General features: G+C 35.0%; 2 protein-coding genes across 14 annotated transcripts in view; one reads left to right on the top strand and one right to left on the bottom strand.

Annotated features, from left to right (window-relative positions):
* ELP4 (elongator acetyltransferase complex subunit 4) overlaps positions 1-16,177 on the bottom strand; it is a 246,800-nt gene extending 230,623 nt beyond the window's left edge. For 3 of the 4 annotated variants that reach the window (XM_023239673.2, XM_045039094.1, XM_045039093.1), the window contains exons 1-2: positions 15,912-16,177; positions 8,187-8,222 (exon numbers count right to left, since the gene is read on the bottom strand). In XM_023239673.2, the coding sequence (XP_023095441.1) occupies positions 8,187-8,222; positions 15,912-16,134 (259 nt within the window). In that variant the 5' untranslated portion in view covers positions 16,135-16,177. The remainder of the gene's footprint in view (positions 1-8,186; positions 8,223-15,911) is intronic. The other variant, XM_023239674.2, reaches the window with a different exon arrangement.
* A 53-nt stretch (positions 16,178-16,230) lies between these two features.
* Positions 16,231-22,146, top strand: part of IMMP1L (inner mitochondrial membrane peptidase subunit 1) — an 81,826-nt gene continuing 75,910 nt past the window's right edge. For 2 of the 10 annotated variants that reach the window (XM_045039097.1, XM_045039096.1), the window contains exon 1: positions 16,312-16,369. The gene's annotated coding sequence lies outside the window, so the exon portion shown is untranslated. Of the gene's footprint in view, positions 16,402-17,615; positions 17,726-20,210; positions 20,358-22,146 lie in introns of those variants that run through there. The other 8 variants (XM_006937168.5, XM_006937165.4, XM_006937166.4 and 5 more) reach the window with 8 other exon arrangements.

Below are 22,146 nucleotides of genomic sequence, written 5' to 3'. Positions count from 1 at the left end.
TCTTTTGACAAGTTATACTAATATAAAATAAATTAAGAAAAATACAAAATATACTACAAAAACAGATATTAGCAAGCTTTTTCTTAAAAAGTCAGAAAGTAAGTATTTCAGGCTTGTGAACCATACAGTCTCTGTTGAAACTACTCAACTCTGCTTTGTGATGACAGGAACAGCCATAGACAATGTACAAATCATTAAGCATGGTAGTGTTCCAATAAAACTTTATTTATAGATAGGTCACTGGCCCACAGGCTGCAGTTTGCCAACTCGTGCATAATAAGGAAAATGCTCAGAATTCATTACATGGTGTAGAAGAAAAAATATAGCTCAGCAATTTCAAAAAGGTTTAAGGCAATTGACAAGAAAGTATTATAATATCTTGTGAAAAGTATATGGAGAGTGCTTTGTTTTTGATATTACATGAATTAATAACAAGTTAAAATTGTGAAGAGAGTGGAAGATTCTAATTTTTTTAATGTTTATTTATTTTTGAGAGAGAGAGAGAGAGAGGGAGGGAGAGAGAGAAGGAGACACAGAATCTGAAGCAGGCTCCTAAAATGATATAATTAACATAAGAGATTAATTTAAAAATAATGGGCTCATAAATGTCACATAACTTGTATTTTAATGACTGGCAACTTCCACTAAATCTCTTTGATGCTCAATATCTCTGCAAACAGATCAAGATCCTTTATTTTAAAAGAAGCTGTAAAAACTCTAAATATTTATGCCATTCCTTCACTTTTGATACTTTTAAAATGTCCCAATTTTACCCTTGTACTAGACTGCCAGAAAGCATTTAAATATAAAACATCTCAAAACCCAGTCCAGTACTAAAGAATGAAACATATTTTAGGAAAAATCTTTGATTTTTAAATAAATGTAGGGGGCCCGTACTCATTCAATTGAGAATGGTCTGTTATAAATTCATATTTATTTAGTTAGCTTTATTTGGAAGGTCTAAAGTAGACCTACTCTGGGTCTCTGGCAGCGCTCATAAGCTCTAGTTTTCACAGTTCCATTGCTACTGAAATTATAAACACGCTGCTCTGCAGGCCCATACTCACGCACACACTTATGCACATGCCTTAGTACGTGAGTAATCTATTTGAAGAGAAATGGTTTAAAAATTGACAATCTATAAGTGATAAACTATTAATGCAAACATATTCATGCTTTAATGTTCTTCAACTTCTAGAATTAAAAAAAAAATATTTGAGTCATGAGCAACATAGTAATATCCTATGCTACCAACCACTAACCTTAAATCTCCATAATTGGTTTATATTTAGAACTATTCATCCATTTTTTTAAGGCAAATTTCATTCACTGTACAAGTTGTATTGACTTGGCAATGAAGAAAAGTAGAGAACCTAGTATATAAAACTCCTTCTTCTAATCTAATCTTTCAAAAATGTGAAAATGTTTCCAAATTTTGCTTTAAGGTTTTCTAAAGAAAACAAGCTAATAGATGATGAAACTAAGTTTCCCACAGTTATACATATTTTCAAAAATATTCGACACATAGAAATTGATAGTAGAGCATAAATAATACTAAGAAGATTCAAAATATTAGCTTTATGGAAAAACCAGACTATAAAGGTAAGGCCTGTGTCTTATACTTGTCACATTCTTTTATTTAATCATTATTCAACAAACAGTTATTGAATACCAAGTATAATAAAAACATTGGCGAACTGATATTTCATCAGACTTTTTTTTTTAATGTTACTAGGCTTTAGTTATTCTTGTCTGAGTTTCTCCTTATTACTCTTGATAAAAAAATCTCCTTTGCTAGATCAAGTTCATTAGGCATGTATGTGTTCTGTTCCCATATAACTGCAGACAACAATGTCACTATGCTTTCTGCCACTATATAACAAGGATTCCCCATCTTCTGGCTTTCAGTAACATGGTCTTCAGTTCCTTTTCACTCTCACTGTCATTAGAGTATAATATTTCTACCAACAATCTGTTCATGGCAATTTAGGATCTCTCTAATGTGCTCCTCAAAATCCTTCCAGCTTTTGCCTACTAACCTGGTCCCAAAGCCACTCCCATATTTTTTGGTATTTGTTATGGAAGCACCCACTTCCAGATACCAAAACAGATACCAAAATCTGTTATGAAATAACATTATCAATATTTGAAGAAGATGATTGGCCAATTATAATACACAAGTGAATCTATAAACTATTCAAAACTTAAGGAATCTACTCCTGAAATCATTGTTGCACTATATGCTAACTAATTTGGATGTAAATTAAAAAATAAAAATAAAAAAAAAAGTTGCTGGTGATAAGATCAATATATAAAAATCAATAGCAGTCCCCTGTTCTAGCTACAACCAATGTTAAAATGTAATAATAATAGACACATTTATTATGGTATTTAACTTATTATATTGTAATTATTTGCTTTACATATGTCTCCTCCACAGGTGCAAAGTTCTGTAAGGGAAGTGAGTATTTTATTTATATATATAACCCCAATATCTAGCATATACCTGTGTGTTCAATGAACGTTCACTGAATAAATCATAAATAATCAGTGGATTCCTAGTATCATATCATATCCAGATACTTCCACTGGAGCAAAGAATTAAAATTTAGTTGCACATTTTAGGGGCACTTGGGTGGCTCAATTAGTTAAGTGTCCAACTTCAGCTCAGGTCACGATCTCACAGTTTGTGGGTTTGAGCCCCTCATCAGGTTCTGTGCTGACAGCTCAGAGCCTGGAGCCTGCTTTGGATTTTGTGTCTCTGTCTCTCTGCCCCTCCCCAACTCGACTCTGTCTCTCAAAAATAAACATAAATTTTTTTTTAAATAAATAAATAAATTTCAGTTGCATATTTTAAAAACTATTATAATAACTTCCCAGATTTTTAGTTATTAAAGAGAAAAGTCTGAGACCCAAATGATGAAATGTCATTCTTTACTTTTCACTTGTTTGGACTGGTAAAAATTTAAATGTTTGATAAGATACAGTGTTGTCAGGGTGAGGGTAAACTCACTGGTGTATTCTTATAACTGCTGACTGACTGAAGTAAAAGATGGTATAATCTCTTGGGAGAGCAATCTATTAATATCTAATACAATGCTAATAATATGCTAATTAACATGCTAATAATACCTAATACAATTTAACACGCTTAACAACTAAGCAACTCTATATCTTAGAATTCATTCTACAGATATTTTTCAAAATATTTTTTTAAATTTTATTTTAGAGACAGAGAGCATAAGCAGGAGAGAGGTGCAGAGGGAGAGAGAGAGAATATCAAGCAGGCTCTGGCTCGACACAGAGCTGGACATGGGGCTTGATCTAATGACCCTGGGATCACGACCTGAGCCGAAAGCAAGAGTTGGACGCTCAACCAACTGAGCCACCCAAGTGTCCAAGTCTACAGATATTTACATATGTATGCAAAGCTTATATACAAGATTATGTACAATAGCATTGTTAGCAATAGAAAAATGGAACTTAAATTCATCAATAGGGAATTATTTAAATAAATTATGGCACATCCATATAATGAAATCTTACACAGTTGTTAGAAGAATGAGGCATATGAATGCACATGGACTGATTTCTAAGATGTGTTAAGTGGAAAAAGCAGAGTGCTCCCATGTTTATTTCTTAAGTAAAAATAATTGGGGAAGATACTAGGACAGTATTGTCTCTGGGTATGGGGATGAACAACTGAAAGGACAACCTAATTTTCTCTAGATATCCTTTTGTATTTTATGTATTTATTTATTGATATTAAAACTGTGAATTATTTTTTCCATAAAATCCTTCAACAATTCTTAACTAAAAGATAAGTTTTTAAAAATGAGACTGACATCACCATTTCTAGAAATTCTCAATTACAGGGTATTTCTCCCTCTTACATCTACTGTTAGGAATAATTCTGTACCCTAAGTCCTTAAAAACTGATGGGTGACACAAATATTTTATAGAACATATTTTACTTAACTTTTTCTTAAATGTTATATATTATTCAGAGACTTGGCACTAGGTAAATGTCCAGAAAATTCTATTGTAGTGATCAAAGTAAATGGCTGGTAAGAAACTGGCAAATATTTTATCACCAAGAGCTGCACGGAAACTAATGGTTGTGTTAAATATGATGACTGAACACAGGACCAAAATGACTCAATGGCATGATTTTTAAAAATTAATATATTTTAGGGGCACCTGGGTGGTTCAGTTGGTTAAGCACCTGATTCTTGATCTCAGCTCAGGTCATGATCTGGCAGTGCAGAGCCGGCTTGGGATTCTCTCTTTCTCATTCTCTCTCTGCCCCTCCCCTACTCTCTCTCTCTCAAAATAAGTAAACTTAAAAAACTTTAAAAGTTAATATATTTTAGATAGCAATAAGCTGCAACTATACAGGCCAATTTTTAACAAATATTGCATATCTGAAACAAATCTTAAATAATATTCTCTGTATATTGTTTTATTATGATGGACATAAAACTTCAGACTGGCATGAAGAAATGCTGATAATGTAAAATAAGAGTTTTTTCTTTTTTTAAAAAAATTTTATTTTACTATATTTTTAATTGAAGTTTAGTTGACACACAATGTTACATTAGTTTCGAGGAATACAATATAGTGATTCGACAACTCTATACCTTATGCTATGTTCACCAGAAGTATGGTTATGATCTCTCATCATATAACACTATTATAATACCATCGACTGGAATCTTTATGCTCTGCCTTTCATCCTTGTGATGTATGCATTCCATAACCAGATGCCTGTACCTCCCACTCCCATTCACCCATTTTACTCATCTCCCCACCATTCTCCCTTCTGGCAACCACCAACTTGTTTCCTTAAAACAAAGAATTTTGGCACGGCTGCAACCTGTATCCTTATTGTGAATAATTAAAGAAGGACTCTTTCAAGTTTAGAAATTTGAAAATTTACTAAAAGAAAAAGCCCACACAAATGTAGGCTTTCTTTAACTATTTAATACTTTATTCTAAAAAAAAGGCATAAAACTCCTATTTTAGTGTTTGTGATCATTAAATGAAGCATTAAAAAAGCTACATAGCACAGTTACAAAAAATATGAACTTTTCAGTCATACCAGATTTCAAATCCTAGTTCTCTCACTAACTATGTGATAATGGGAAAGTTACTTCACTCCTCTGAATCTTATTTCTTAAAATATAAAATGGGGATAATATGGATTACACGTAGTATCTTATAAGATTGTTATATTAAGGGAAAAATTGTGTATAAAACATTTACCACAATACATTACCCAGAGTGAGACTTAAATAAAGGGCAGCTCCACTATTATTATTACTACTTTTCAATTATCCAGCAGAGATGGGGAGTAAGATATACTACAAATCTCTTTTGAGTTTTCCAGATTGAGCTTCATTTATTAGAGAAATGCTTATGTATGTAGCAAATTTTACACACCACTGTTTTGTCTTTTTTTTTTTTTAATTGCTTAATGTTTATTTATTTTTGAGAGAGAGAGAGAGACAGACAGAGATACAGCACGAGCAGGGGAAGGGCAGAGACAGAGGGAGACAGAATTTGAAGCAGGCTCCAGGCTCTGAGCTGTCAGCACAGAGCCTGACGTGGGACTTGAACCTGTGAACTGCAAGATCATGACCTGAGCCAAAGTCAGATGCTTAACCGACTGAGCCACCCAGGCGCCCCACAACCATTTTGCATTTTAGTCATTCCTGGAGCAGAGTTTTCTAAAATACTTAACACATTTCATTGCTACCTTAAGAGAAGTCAATGAATATAAAGCAACTTTATTGGGCATAGAAATAATAATGCTATCTGGATTATCACATTTGACAGTCTCAATATGCTGAATATAGGTCACACTAAATTTGGAATATTGTATTCAGTTCTGAGCATAGTTGAAGAGATGGTGCTGACTGAAAGGTGCGACAAAAGAACATACCAGGAGACTGAGGAATGTGAAAACTACAACACATAAAAAGCAGATTAAGAAACTCTCTATTTCATTTAGAGAAGATCTGAGGCGATAAAATAGTTACTTTCAAGTATTTTAAGAGTGTCACATGAAAAAGTACATAAATTAATTCTATATTATGCCAGAGGACAAAATTAGGAACAACAAATCTGTTAAATTATACAGGTTCAACATTAATATGAAGAACTTTCTAAAACATTATAGCATTTTCAACAAGAACGCATTCTTTTGAGATAAAAAGCTTCTGCACAGCAAAGGAAACAACCAACAAAACTAAAAGGCAACCAACGGAATGGGAAAAGATATTTGCAAATGACATATCGGACAAAGGGCTAGTATCCAAAGTCTATAAAGAGCTCACCAAACTCCACACCCGAAAAACAAATAACCCAGTGAAGAAATGGGCAGAAAACATGAATAGACACTTCTCTAAAGAAGACATCCGGAAGGCCAACAGGCACATGAAAAGGTGCTCAACGTCACTCCTCATCAGAGAAATACAAATCGAAACCACACTCAGGTATCACCTCACGCCAGTCAGAGTGGCCAAAATGAACAAATCAGGAGACTATAGATGCTGGAGAGGATGTGGAGAAACGGGAACCCTCTTGCACTGTTGGTGGGAATGCAAATTGGTGCAGCCACTCTGGAAAGCAGTGTGGAGGTTCCTCAGAAAATTAAAAATAGACCTACCCTATGACCCAGCAGTAGCACTGCTAGGAATTTACCCAAGGGATACAGGAGTACTGATGCATAGGGGCACTTGTACCCCAATGTTTATAGCAGCACTCTCAACAATAGCCAAATTATGGAAAGAGCCTAAATGTCCATCAACTGATGAATGGATAAAGAAATTGTGGTTTATATACACAATGGAGTACTACGTGGCAATGAGAAAGAATGAAATATGGCCCCTTGTAGCAACATGGATGGAACTGGAGAGTGTGATGCTAAGTGAAATAAGCCATACAGAGAAAGACAGATACCATATGTTTTCACTCTTATATGGATCCTGAGAAACTTAATAGAAACCCATGGGGGAGGGGTAGGAAAAAAAAAAAAAAGAGGTTAGAATGGGAGAGAGCCAAAGCATAAGAGACTTAAAAACTGAGAACCAACTGAGGGTTGATGGGGGGTGGGAGGGAGGGGAGGGTGGGTAATGGGTATTGAGGAGGACACCTTCTGGGATGAGCACTGGGTGTTGTATGGAAACCATTTTGACAATATATTTCATATATTGGAAAAAAATGCATTCTTTTGTGAAGTAATGAGCTCTTTAAACTATATAATCTATATTCAAATGGTGTTTGCTACTGTCAAGGATGATGGAAAAGTGATTTGTGTCTAGACGGAAAAGTGATTTGTAGCTAGATGGGAGCTTTGACTACGTAACTGCCAAGGTTTATTTCAATTCCAAGATTCTATGATCTAAACTAAACAATAAGGCAAATGGGATTATGTATGTATAATTTTTTTTTCCTGATTTTTTTTTTAATTTTTTAACGTTTTTAATTTATTTTTGAGACAGAGAGAGACAGAGCATGAAGGGGGGGAGGGGCAGAGAGAGAAGGAGACACAGAATCAGAAACAGGCTCCAGGCTCCGAGCCATCAGCCCAGAGCCTGACGCGGGGCTCGAACTCACGGACCGCGAGATCGTGACCTGGCTGAAGTCGGACGCTTAACCGACTGCGCCACCCAGGTGCCCCTGTATGTATAATTAAATAAGAACCATTGGTGCTTAAAGATGAGGAAAATATGATTTATTGGTCTGTGACTTTTCTTTCAATAAGAAGAAAATGATAAAAATGTATGATATATATACAATGGACTTATTGGTACATCAACTTCTCAAACTAATCACTGTTTTAATTCCACTGAAAATACAAATACAGAGATTCTCCAAAACAAAACAAAACAAAAAAACAATTGGCAATGATTTTAGCTTTTTTTAAAAAAAAAATGGAGGACAATGCACTGTGAACATTTTTAATTTATAAGAGCTATATTTTCAGATATACTTGCTTCATTTATTTCAAGTTCAGATCAACATTTGAATTTAAATTAAAACTTAAGGCATTTCCTCTCTAATTTACCTTAATTCTTATAGAAAGTGACATATTTAATATCAGAATAGGCAAACCCATAAAAATCATTATGTACAACAGAAAACTCTGATTAGGAAGAACAAAGTGTGTATGCCATACTAACCAATTAGAAGAACTGTTCCAACGGCCAAACCTCCACCTGGAAGTGAAACAAAACAAAGAAGAAAATTAATCTAGCTACCTTTTTATACACATTATCTTTAGCATAAAAGTTAAGCTTTATCAAGAACTGCTACTTCAGTAACTTTAAAATTGCAGATGAGAACAACATTTTAATTACCTTTGCAATACTTTGCTTAAGGTGCTATTATGAAATAATTACATATTATATGTAATTACACACTACACATTACAATTACTTTCATAATATACTGTACTATCCTCCTTTCTCCTGTGATAGGACCATGTAGCATTCAATATAACTGCGGTTACGTGTTCCAGTAATGTTATATTTAGCACTTGTTAATAAATTAACTCAATAGCTGAGACCTAAATGTTCACAGTAACTTAATACTACAGAAGTACAACATAAAAAAGAAAGGTTATTATAATAGAAATTCCACTTTATTATTTACCCTCACATTTAATAAGCCTTGGGGGAAAATAACCCTGATAATTAAGCTAATTTTTTTCATTATGAATAATATACGCAAAGACTGTGCATACCCTTAAATACATTTAGAATTTAAAATGAACAATACTTTTGTATTTCAAACAAAAAGGTCACAATCATAAAATACATTTTTAATACTTGAAGGAAATGTTGTTTTGAATATCTGAATTAGGGTAATATGATCCTGAGCATAGAACTTAAATAGGGATTTCATTAAAAATCAATTTAAAATCAAATTTTAGGAGACTAGAACTACAGTAAAAAGACATTTGAGTACAAATATCTTGTGAAACATTGGTAAAAGTATTTGTAAAAGTATTACTATTTGCAATTAATGTTACAAATTATACTAGCAAATTCACTTACAAAGAATAAAATGTGTATTTCAAAGAATGAAATATATTTCAAGTAATTAAAAAAGAAACTAGTCAAAACTGGTGGACAATTGAAGTCAATCCTACATGTGTTTTTCGGTTTTGGTGCATAAAACTGGGAAAGAAACAGAATACCAATAAAGAACTCTTCCCCCAACAAATTTTGTAGTGGCAAACATTATATAGAAAAACTTAGTATGAAAAGTTCCCTTGATAGTGTTTACATTTTGACCTTGCAAATATGCATAAATGTTATGTTTCAACGAATGTGAAATTTGGTCACATACATGAACACACTTGGTGACTTTGGTGACTTGATGACTACAGGTAGAACATTTCAAGTTGTTAGAGAAGAAGATTTTAAAAAGAAGAAAGTAGTAATTTATACATTTTTATGTTTAGAAGGATTTGTTATAGACCAAATCTATATTTTAATTTCACATTTAGATGTGTTCTTTCATGACAGCATTTGAAGTCACACCAGACTACATAGGATAACTTCAAATGTTGTTCCAAATAAAAGATTCACATAAGTTGAAATATACAGGATAACAACCATGAAGGATCGGAGAAACAAAAGATCTTCTCTAAGATTAGGCTCAATGTTTACTTTTACAAAGTTGGTGCTACATCTAGACTACCACTGATGTTTTGATCCATGTGGACCATATTACTTTCTAATTGCTTATTTCTGTACTTTCCCGTACATGAAAAAACAAGCATTTGTATACTAATCATCATTGTGTGTATATTTAAGATGAACCAATAGATAGATATAGCAGACTGCAGTCTAGTCTAGAGGAGATGCTATAAAAGTTAGCTGCTTTTCTTTCCATAACTTATTTCTTATAGGAAAGATTTAGGTTTCTAACCTAAACATCCCTGGGTCTACATTCATGTAGCCTCAAAGTAAGAATTTATGTAAGGCATACAACTGGAATAGTTATAGAATTAAAGATTTTTTTTGTGTGTGTGAATGTTATTCACAGTGTGATAAGAACAGATCAAGGAATAATTTCCTGAGTAAATGAAGTGATACCTAGTTCTCAAGTGTCTGGCTCAGAGAGGTAGTAATAGCTGTTACCATTGTGGCCATTATTTTCTAATTAAAACAAATCATTAAAGATTTATCATTATGTGATAGTGATCACTATAGTAATAAGACTTAGTAAGAATACTTCCCATTGATGAATTAGTTAAGCAAAGCATTATACAAAGCATCACAAATGAGTGTATGCTAAGAAGGCAATTTTCTGTAAGAATGATTCAAGTAATCCACTGTTTCTGACAATTCAGGAAATGCCACCCAATTAAATCTTAAAATCTCATGTACATTAAAATTCTATGTTTGGAAACTTTGAACATTACTTAAAACAACATAAAATGAGGACATTTTAATGACTTTAACCAATCATCTTAACATACTATCAGAACTTCTCTTACAAAAAGGAAGTTTTGGGGCCCCTGGGTGGCTTAGTTGGTTAAGCATCCAACTCTGGATTTCGGCTCAGGTCATGACCTCAGGGTCCTGAGATTGAGCCCTGCATCAGGCTCCACCATGGGCGTGGGTCCTGCTCAAGATTTTCTCTCTCTCTCTCTCTCTCTCTCTCTCTCTGCTTCTCTCCTCAACTCACGTTCTGTCTCTCTAAAATTAAAAAAAAAAAAAGTTGTTTTAAAAAGGTAAATTTTTTTTTCTAAAGGGTTCTATTATGTAAATTTACTAGATTCAAATTTGGAAGGCTCAGGTAAAGTTTGGTCATTTTGAAGGTTGGTTATGGGGAATAAGATGAAGCCACCTTATTACTATTTTAAAATTCAAACTTTTATTGTGTGTGTATGAGGTGAAAGGATTTGATATGGACATATACACACACATATAGCAGCAAAGTTCCTCTGTTCTTCCAAATTTCAGTGTGACAAGACCTTACATTTCCCTAAAATACCTCTGTTTATATAAGGTATTTTGATATACCTCACTTGATACACTGAGGTTCTGACGTAAGTTTGAGCAAGTTTGTAGCTATGCCTTCATCAAAAAATCCAAAGCTTAAGCAACCAACCATGACAGGCTATCTTGACATGCTACATTGAACCAAAGCTCGTTTTAATATATGTTTAAATGCAAATATCCATTAGTAATTTTATTTGAAAAGGAACACTGATTTCACATTAATAGTTCCCAATTAAAATAGACTATCTTTTCCCAATAGTTCACTAAAATGTTTGACAGGTACGTAACAGGAAAGGAAGCAATCATCTTATTTCTGTGATGAAACATAAGGAGTGAAATGGTCTTGTTTATTGCCTCCTTTCTCTTTTAATCAGATCTCAGAGCAATCATCACATTGAAGTCACTAAGCAAATAAACTCTTGGTTTTACTTATGGATTTCTTTAATAAGTCTATGTATTTCCAGCTTACTAAAAATACAGGTAGAATAGTTTATCAACATGTAAGATTATGAGTTTGAAAGCTTGAGGATTCTTTTAAAGTGTTAATTTCAAGGTTTTAAATTTTAAAAACGACACAGCATTTTGTCTGAAAACTAGGAAAAAATCTAATACTTTAGGAAACATTACCAGAAAATTTAAGATCTTGACAATTATCTTGAAATTTTATGATTTTTAAAATACAAAGGGTTGTTTTTATTCATGTGAATAATTAGCAAATGATTTAAAATTTTAATTTTTATAACTTTTGTTTTTTAAATGTCTATTTATTTTGAGAGCATGTGCATGTGTGGTGGAGTAGTAGGAAGAGAGAATTCCAAGCAGGCTCTGACAGTGTGAAGCCCCATGCAGGGCTCAATCCCACCAACCTTGAGATCAAGACCTGAGCAGAAATCAAGAGTCGATGCTTAACCAACTGAGCCACCCAGGCACTCCTACAATTTTTTTTTTTTTTTTTTTTTAAGTAGGCTCCATGTCCAATGTGGGGCTTGAACTCACAACCCTGATATCAAAAGTCACATGCTCTACCAACTGAGCTCACCAGGGACCCCAGAAAATGATTTTAAAGGTAGAAAATTCAATCCCCATACACTTCCCAAAACAAATCTCTAATTAAGCTATAAATTCTGGGTAAGCAAGGCCAAGTTAATATATTGGGACAAGAAGGCCCAGAAGTGAAATCTTACAAAGACATCTCCTTTTTCAGTTACAGGAAGTAAAAGGGAAAAGAACGAAAAGTCAGGAAAGACAACGATTTATATCAGTTCTTTCTAGTGTTTTCTATAAAGGAATAGTTTTGTATAAAATCATAGAAGGTCACTTTAGGGAAAAAACAATGCACAAAAAGTTCATATTCTTTCCTTGGTTCATAGCAATGTCCTTAACTACTTAATGCCATACCTCAAATTAAATTGCAGTTTATTTCGTTAACCATTCAACTTTTTCATCTGTCACTAGGAGGTAGTAAATATCCTGACAATTCTTGATTATCAAAACTATTAGATGGGCAAATATGGGAAACAAAATAGAAAAAGCTACTAACAGTGAGAATGGTTCTGTAGTTTAAATATATGAAACAGTTTTATATAACAATACAAAGGAATAAGCTACATTTCCCTTAAATGTACAGATATCAGTTGCTAAACTATCATAACCAGGATTATTTTTAATATATAGTCCAAACTCAAAGTACATTTCACACTCTATATTAAGACACTGTGGTGCAAAGGAAATAGGCCCACCAGTATTTTTACTTTTTGACATTAGTGTTGAAAATGGCAGCAACCATCAGGCTTCTTTGGAGTGTTCTTCCCGAACTATTATTTATCCCAAATCCCTATCTTCTATTCACTTGACTGTCAAAACTGAGTAAGTTCCAAACAGCACATAAATTTTAAGCCAGTCAAACCTGGGAAATCACTCTTTCTTCAAGTATCCTTTTGAAGGATGAGGTTGGGGAAAATTCCTCCAGGTTAGCCAATATGATCCTAGGATGAGCTATATTTTTTTATTCTAGAAAAAAAGAAATCCTGCCAGAATTCTTCACCTACTGTAAACTTTTTGCCAATCTTTAGAAGAAGAAAAATTAAATATTTACATATAGTGTCCTCGTATAACAACATAAATGTCCTGGAAAGGCAAGGCTGGGAGCCTGGGTTAGGAAATCTTAGAATTTGAAACAATTTCAATGTGGCCAAGTTGGAAAATGTATGTCAATATCTAACAAAATTTAAGTTGTCATAACAAAAGTATTTAATATGATTAGATCACATTTAAAATATGTTGATATGGGGAATCCTCAAATTTATAAAGCACTTGGGAATATGAATAGAAATATCAGCATATGTTCAAAAGACCAACATTCAATTTGCCTGTGTAATATATTCAAATATACATTTAAATATATTTTGCATCTATGCTTAAAATTACATTGACATCACAGTGGCAGTAGTAAAAATCACTGCACTGCATGGCAGTGACAATACAATATTTACTTGTTACACAGTAACCACAAAATACATTTAGGCAATAAATACAATGTTATAGCACAGTTTCACCATTCTGGTATCATAACATCCTACTATCATTATATTTTGTCACAATATGGTTATATTAGGCTTGTCACAATCTGAGTCAAATAATATTTTAGAATAACAATATAATCTAATTACTTATATTTATGTGTATACACATAAGCAGCCAAATGTTTCACTTTCAAATAATATTTTAATGTAAAACAAATGTAATGGATTTGCTCTACAGAGCTATACAAAAAAAAATCAAAATACAAAAATGCCATTAAGAAGTTAACAACTAAAATACTTTTAGACATATTTATTATTCCAAATGTACTAACTTCTATAATAACAACCTCTTCAACTTCTGTGCTCTTTGAGAATTAACTGTATACATGCAAAATATATTTCAAAATATCCAAAAACTGATACCTATTTCAATTATCTTAATGAACACCAATTTTCAGCATAAGCTCATTACAGTCAAATACTAGTGTCCCCCTCAAGCAAATCTGGAAGATTTTTAAATTATAGTTCAAGTTTATATCACTGTAGAAACACATAAGGAAGGTGCTTTGGGTTAACTTTTTGGTGGGTGCTTTAAGACACATACTTAAATCATTAGTTTGATGAATGTTTAAAGCCACTTAAGAGTTCTCAAAAATTTGAGACAGCTGTAGCATAGTGAACACTAAATTTGAAGCCCAAAGATCAGCCTAGATAGACGGTCTCTAGTTTTATGACTCTGTTCACATCACTGTATTTGTGTCTGTTTTTAGAGCTCAAACACATACCTCAACCTACATGTTTCAGAATCTCTTGTCCAGGTTTTTTTTTTTTTAAGCATTATTTTTCTTTCAATCAAGACCTTAATGAGAATCAACTATATGCCAGGAACTGTGCTAGGCATTTTGTTATTCTAATGAGAAACTGAAGGTATAATGTCAGAAATGTGACCTTTTTGTTTGAATAGCTTCAGGATCAAGTGAATGAAGTTACAGATCTCCACTGAATTAAAAAAAAAAAAAAAAAAAGGCAAGGACTAAGAACAGCTTTCAAGCTTTCAGTTCAAATATAGGACAAGACCAGGTAAAATTCACCAGGGAAAAAAGTGAGATAAATATTTGCTAACTAGATATTTTGAATCATTTTAGTACCATGAAATTGAGGAAGGCAACGGACTTAAAACAATTAAGTGAAAATACTTAAATTTATGTAGAAATAACCAGGATCCAGTTAAGGACGTGAAATAACAGAGACAAGAAGCCACAGTCTTTCTCACAGTTTGCTTGCCTTGTCAATTTCCTTTGCACTAAACCTACCTGAAAAGTGTACCTTGAAGGGTAAAAAATAGAGAAATGTCAAGTGAAGTACAAGAACCAGCAACGTCATTTATAATATTTTATGAAAGTGTACAAGATTTAACTGACACATATCACATACTATATAGAAGTTATGAAATATAAACATAGACAATTTTAATGAAGAAACATTCTAACAGGTATTAACTAATTTACAAGCTCTTAGCACGGCAGCTCTGTCCTACCAATCTAATGTGGTCAATCTCTGCAACATAATAGTTATGAAACAAGCTACTCTTCAGTAGGCTTCTCATGAAAAATTACAGATTTTACAGGAAGACCTAAGAACTGGATTTCTTTTTCTCATTAAAATAGGAATTAACCTTAAACGTATCTTTGGAGTTTAACTCTGGGAGGCAAAACAGATAGAGAAAAAAATTAACAAAAATTTATATACATATATTTAACGCAGACACTAGTAAGACCGTCAATATCAACAACAGGATTTAACTACTTTGAATCCACATAAGCCTTTAACATCCATTCCCTTAAAAGCCAGTAGAGTTTGTTTAAAGATTCAGAACCAGGAGATAAGCAGCCTGGCGGTGAAAGAAGGGAAGTTACTTTTTTTTTTTTTTTTTTTTCCCCCCAGCATTTTCAAATCTCTCACAATGATACAAACTTTTGTAGGTTAGGCCAAACCGCGAACTACCTGGGGTTGACAGAAGGGTGCAATCAGAGGCCAGGAGGGGATCCTAGAGATGAAGGCCAAACCGTCTCCAAGTATTAATGATTCCCCCTTATTAGGCAGCATTTCAAGAAAACAAACAAACAAACAAAAAACATGTAGGGACCCCGTCGTAACCTAAAAAAGGTTGGTGGGCCAGAACCACAGTAGAAAGTGGGAGCAGTAACAGCATTTAAAAGTCTCAGTGTAACCCTTCCTCCCCTCCGTCACTATCAGACCGGACTATCCTCTCCACGTCCGAAGGCTGAGGGGGAGAGAGAGACGTGAGGTTAGGGTGGCTTCCCCGGCAGGTGCCCTCCCTAAACCCAAATCTCCGTTCTGAACCGACCTAAGAGCTGGTCCAGGGCTGGGAGCCCAGTTGATACCAGCAGCTGTCCATTCCGTACCGACGGTCGTGTGCCCGCGATGGACACCAGTCGAGAATAGCTGCTGTCAGAACCGCTGGCTCTAGGACCCCTCCTCTGGAAACTGGTGACGTGGTTCTTGCTGCCTGCCGCCACCACAGATCCAGTACTCCCGGCGCCGGTGCCGCAGGTCGCCACTGCCGCCATCTTGGAGCTTCCCGCGTTGACCCAATAGGAACTCTGGGAACGCAAGCAGCGGGCCTGTCAGAGCCAGTCCCAAACTCCCGCCTCCTTGCCCAGTACCACGGCTCTCGTGGCCAATAGGATTGAGAGTTCTCTTTCTAGTCAACCAATCGCAAGGAGGATTGCTGAAAAGTGAGCTCTACGTGGGGACGGCGGACTTTTCTGGGGCCCAGGTGAGAAAGGCCCACCTGAGTCCTGGGTGAGTCTACCTTGGTTCTTTGGGGGATAGAGGTGGGTCGTGTTCAAAATTTTTCTCGTTTTGAGTATTCACTCTGAGTTAAAGAAAAGGCTAGTAAAGGAGCGATATATCTAGAAACTACCAGTGGGAAATTGCACCTTTCACCGCTCCTTGGTAAAGAGAAAAGATATTTTCCCTCGCCTCTTTCTCTTCTGATTTCTGAAAGAAAATTCATACCGCCTTTAACATCAGGATTGTTTTTTTCCTTTTTCTTTCTTTTTTTTTCTTTCTTGGGATGGTTGTGTTATATTGAAGAAATTGGAATTGGAACTCTTAATGAGTTGCTTGCTCAGCATCTGGGCTCAGTTCATCAGTGCCGATGCCAGGGAGGTGGGTTGGATTTAGACCTTAAGGGGAAAACTCTTGAGCTTTGAGGCGATTTGGTGTTCCTGTTTCAAACAGCAAATGACAAAATGTACTTCTCTGACAAGTCCCCGTGAGAAGCTTTCGTTAATTTTAATTAGTGCTTCTGGAAGTCTTGGGGCGCGTTTCCATAAGTAGTGTGAATGACAAGTGTTACTCTGACAACCTTGTTCACACATTTAATTGTCATTTGCTGTTAAGGCAGCTGCAAATAACAGAAAATACTTTAAGTCTCTTCCCCCACCACCCCCTCCCCCCCAAAAGAACCTGGTGAGTATTGGATGTGTATGTACTTTCTTTTCCTAGTGATTTGTGAACTCTGAATTGAGAGCTTTTTTATTAGAATTTTATGTGCTGAAAAAAGATGTGATTTAGAGATGTGTCTTTGGATTTAAAACTTTTCTCAAAACTGAGCCGGTTAGAGGAGTGATTTTTAAGGTATTCACGATTGACAAATGACTAAACTAAAATATACTCCCAAATCATGCCTGCATTACTAGATTATTGGTTTTGACAGTGATCTATGATACTTTAAAAATATATCCAACCTCACTGAAATTCTTGCCATAGGATTGTTTTAAATCACAGTGACTTGTTAAAACTTTTTGGCCTGTTCTGTTTGATAAATTGCAGTTAGTATTGTGAAATAGTGGCTGGTGGGTTTTGTTTTTGTTTTTAAAGTAAAATGTTGAGACTACAAAACAAACCACCTTACTCTTTAACAATATATCAGCTGGAAAGCTTTCATTTGGACTCTTTCATCAGTATATATTTGTAATCTAAATTATTCAATAAATAGCGGTTGAGTGCTTGCTTTCTGCTTAGACCTAATATGTCATTTTAGGCCTATTGAAGTAAAAATGTTCTCATTTGGGGATACAAGATTAACATGTAGAAAACAGCATAGCAGTTGAAGTGAACACATTGGACAATTGGTGCTAATATTTTCCTGTGGTGAGTAAGTACTAAGAAGGCCAAAACAAAAGGAACAAATCAGTCTAATATCAAATGGAAACTTCTTGGATATTTTTGCTGCTCTGAAAACTTTGAAATACTACCAATATTGAATGTTTATGGGCTTCTTTACTACATATTCCCTTATTTTCTACTCCATTTACTTCACCCGTTAGTTTTTTAAAGGCAATGGTATGATGCTTTGTTTATCTTGTTACTAGAAATGAAGAATTGTTTTTCAACTTTATAATTAGGAAAGCATGCTGTATATATGCACACAAAGCCATTCTTGAAATGAGGCTGTATCTTTCATATAACATGATCATAGAATAAATTAATCTGTCTTAATTTTTTTTTTTTTGATGAAGACAAAACTTTTGCCCTCAAAGCAAAATCTTGAATTTACCAGGATGTAGAGTTGTGTATAAAACATTGGAATAAATGAGGTATTTGTGGAATGGAAGAGTTAAAAGAGTATGTTTAGATGTGTTAATAATGATTAATAACAACTTAATAATTAACAACAATTGTTTATTGAGCACATACTAAATCCCAGGCAGTATGCTAAGCATTCAGGTTATAGGAGAAAGAATAGTTTCTTTTCTCCTTGAGTTGTGGGAGGAAAGTGGGTAAATAGGATAGTAAAGTATATTATAAATCCTTGGAGGACAAATGCAGGTTACCTAACTTGGACTGAGAGAGGGGGGCTGTGGGAAGTTTCTACTGAAAGGAAGTTTAACCTGTGTGGATGAAGGATGTGTAAGAGATAAGGGCATTATAGACAATGAAAGCCATTACAGAGAATGCAGAGACTTTCTTCAATAAATCTGCACCCATTGCTTCTGTGCAGGTTAGTTCTCATGATTTATACAGAGTGCTAAGAAGAGACTGGAGAAGTTAGACAAAGGTCTAATTGATTTTTTTTTTTAAGGTTGTGGTTCTTATTTTTTGTAAAAATAATGGGAAATGGGAAATCACTTAAAAATTTTAAGTAAAGTGTTAGCATGATGATCATATTTCATTGTTGTGTTTTGGCTAAGAGTATACTAGAAGAGAATCAATTGGGATAAAAAACATGAAATGAATTAGAGATAATATGAGGAGTAGAATTGATATGACCAAGGAAAGTTGACAGGAGGAATCAAAGATGACTAACAGGTTTCTGCTTTGAACGGGTTTGTGAATAACAGAGAATCAAGAATAAAGGAAAACAGCAGAATTTTGTAGTTCTCGTGTTAGTTGTACAAAATGGGAGATAATAAAATGAGTTTTTAAAATCTGTTTTGAATATGTTTAAAAAATTTTTAATGTTTGTTTATTTTTGAGAGAGAGAGAGACAGAGTACGAGGGGGGTGGATGCAGAGACAGAGAGTGAGACACAGAATCTGAATGAAACAAGCCCCAGGCTCTGAGCTGTCAGCACAGAGCCCGACGCGGGGATTGAACTCAGGAATGGTGAGATCATGACCTGAGCCGAAGTCAGATGCTTAACCTACTGAGCAACCCAGATGCCCTGTTTTGAATATGTTTAATTGGAGGTACCCTTGTAGTATCCAACTAGAGATGTCCAATACACTGTGGGTTATGTGACAGAGGGATCTCTAGATGAAACATATAGATTTGAAATTAATTAGTACATGTTGGGAGTTTACATCAAGGGAATGGATAAAGTCACCAAGGAAATATATACTTTAAGATGAGAAGAAAAAAGGAACCAAGAATAAACCTTGGGGTACATGAACATTTAAAAAGTGGGCAGTTGGGGCGCCTGAGTGGCTCAGTTGGTTGGGTGTCCAACTTCGGCTCAGGTCATGATCTCACGGTTCGTGGGTTCAAGCCCCACGTCAGGCTCTGTGCTGACAGCTCGGAGCCTGGAGCCTGCTTCGGATTCTGTGTCTCCCTCTCTCTCTCTGGCCCTCCCCTGCTCACACTCTGTCTCTCTCTGCCTCTCAAAAAAAAAAAAAAAAAAAAAAAAAAGTAAAATAAATAAATAAAAAGTGGGCAGAGGAACAGAAAGTAAAGTAAGAGTTGGGAAGTGTTTATTTGATTTAGTAATAATGTTTCTGAGATTTTGTTAAAGGAAGATTTGATGGAGTAGTAAAAGTAAAATAATTATATTTAGAATTGAATGGCAAATGAATATTCTGTAAAAGTAGACCATTTTACATTTTAGAAAGCTTTCCTGTGAAGGGGGATAGAGGGAGATGACAAAGGTTTAAGGGAGGAGTTTTGTTAAAGAGAGAAAGAAAATAGGCACTGGAAAATAATTCTAGACAACTGATAAAGCAAAGGACCTGAATGAGATACAAGGAATGGAAATCATAGCATAGGAGAAGGATCAGTTTTTTTTTTTTTGTTTTTTTTTTTAATTTTTTTCTTCAACGTTTTTATTTATTTTTTGGGACAGAGAGAGACAGAGCATGAACGGGGGAGGGGCAGAGAGAGAGGGAGACACAGAATCGGAAAGAGGCTCCAGGCTCCGAGCCATCAGCCCAGAGCCTGACGCGGGGCTCGAACTCATGGACCGCGAGATCGTGACCTGGCTGAAGTCGGACGCTTAACCGACTGCGCCATCCAGGCGCCCCGAGAAGGATCAGTTTTTGAAAGGAGGGGGGCCAATTCGATGGCTAAGGTGTGTAAAAGAAAAGAAGCTCTTTTTCCTCCTTTCTGCCATTAAATCTTGCAATCCTTAAGACCATTTTGACTTTTTATTCCATATTCTTACTTTTATCCAGTCCCAGGACTTCAGTTACCATTTATATATCAATGATTAACATAAATAGTCCAGAACGCTTCTCTGACTTCCAGAAGTATAAATTCAGGTATTTACTTTACCTGTTTCTTGAAAATCTTAGTGGGACCTCAAACTCATAATGCCCAAGAATGAATTTTCTCTTGTGTTTTGTATCTCCGTAAATGATAGGACCATTTACAGAATTAGTTGCCTAAGACAAGTAACCTCACTTACACTCTGGTCCTCTTTTTTTTTTTTTTTTTTGAATGTTTATTTATTTTGAGAGAGAGAGAGAGTGCAAGCAGGGGAGGGGCAGAGAGACAGAGAGAGAGAAAGGGAGGGAATCCCAAGCAAGCTCCTCAATGTCAGTGAAGAGCCCCATGCAGGGCTCGAACTCACAAACTGTGAGATCATGACCTGAGCCGAAACCAGAGTCTGACGCTTAACTGACTGAGCCACCCAGGTGCCCCACTCAGGTCCTCTTTCAAGCATCATTCTGCCGTATCCATTACATTGCCAAGACCTATGGAGTTTACTTTTTCATAGCTTTCTTTTTTTTTTTTTTAATTTTTTTTTTAATGTTTATTTATTTTTGAGACAGAGAGAGACAGAGCATGAACGGGGGAGGGGCAGAGAGAGAAGGAGACACAGAATCGGAAGCAGGCTCTAGGCTCCGAGCCATCAGCCCAGAGCCCGACGCGGGGCTCGAACTCACAGACTGTGAGATCGTGACTTGAGCTGAAGTCGGAGGCTTAACCGACTGAGCCACCCAGGCGCCCCATTTTCATAGCTTTCTAATCCATTCTGGGACATATAGCCCTCATCATGGTTCACCTGCAGTATATTCTTTATTCAAGAGCTATCCTAATCCTTTCCAAATAGAAATCTGATAATATAAAAACAATACTAAGCACTTGCATGTAGTTCCCTTTACTTGCCTCTCTAGGCACATCATTCTGTAAATTTCCTTACTCTCTGTACTCTAGCATTTATTCATTCTCCTGTACTCCACAAGTTTTCTTCCTCCTAAAGGCCACTAGTTAATTTATACTTATCCTTCAAATCTCACTTCAACCTACATATTCTCATTAAAGCCATCTCTCTTTGCTGTCAATGAAATCAGCTCCTATATACCAACAATGAATGAGCGGAATTGGAAATTGAAAACACAATATAATTTACATTAGTAGCCAAAAAAATTAAGTACTTAGGCATAAATCTGAAAAAGATATTTATAAGATCTATAAGAGGAAAACTACAAAACTTTGATGAATAAAATTGAAGAAAAACAAAAAAAAAATAGATATTCCATGTTTATGGGTATGAAACTCAAGGTCAAGATGTCGGTTCTTCCCAAATTAATCTCTAGATTCAATGCAATCCAAATTAAAATCCCAGCAAATTAGTTTATTAATATTGACAAACTGATTTTAAAGTTCTTATGAAGAGGCAAAAGACCAAAAATAGCAAACACAAATAGCAAAATTGGAGGACTGAAACCACATGACTTCAAGATTTACTACAAAGTCATGCTAATTAAGACAGTGTGGAATTGGCAAAAGAATAGACAGATCAGTGGAACAGAATAGAGTACCCAGAAATAAATTCACATAACTACAATCAACTGATCTTTGACAAATGAGTGAAGGTAATATAATGAAGCAAAGATAGTCTTTTCAACAGATGA

The sequence above is a fragment of the Felis catus genome, chromosome D1, assembly GCF_018350175.1.
Source record: "Felis catus isolate Fca126 chromosome D1, F.catus_Fca126_mat1.0, whole genome shotgun sequence".
Lineage (NCBI taxonomy): Eukaryota > Metazoa > Chordata > Mammalia > Carnivora > Felidae > Felis > Felis catus.
The sequence above is the reverse complement of the archived record's forward strand: the minus strand, read 5'-3'. Positions and strand labels throughout refer to the sequence as shown.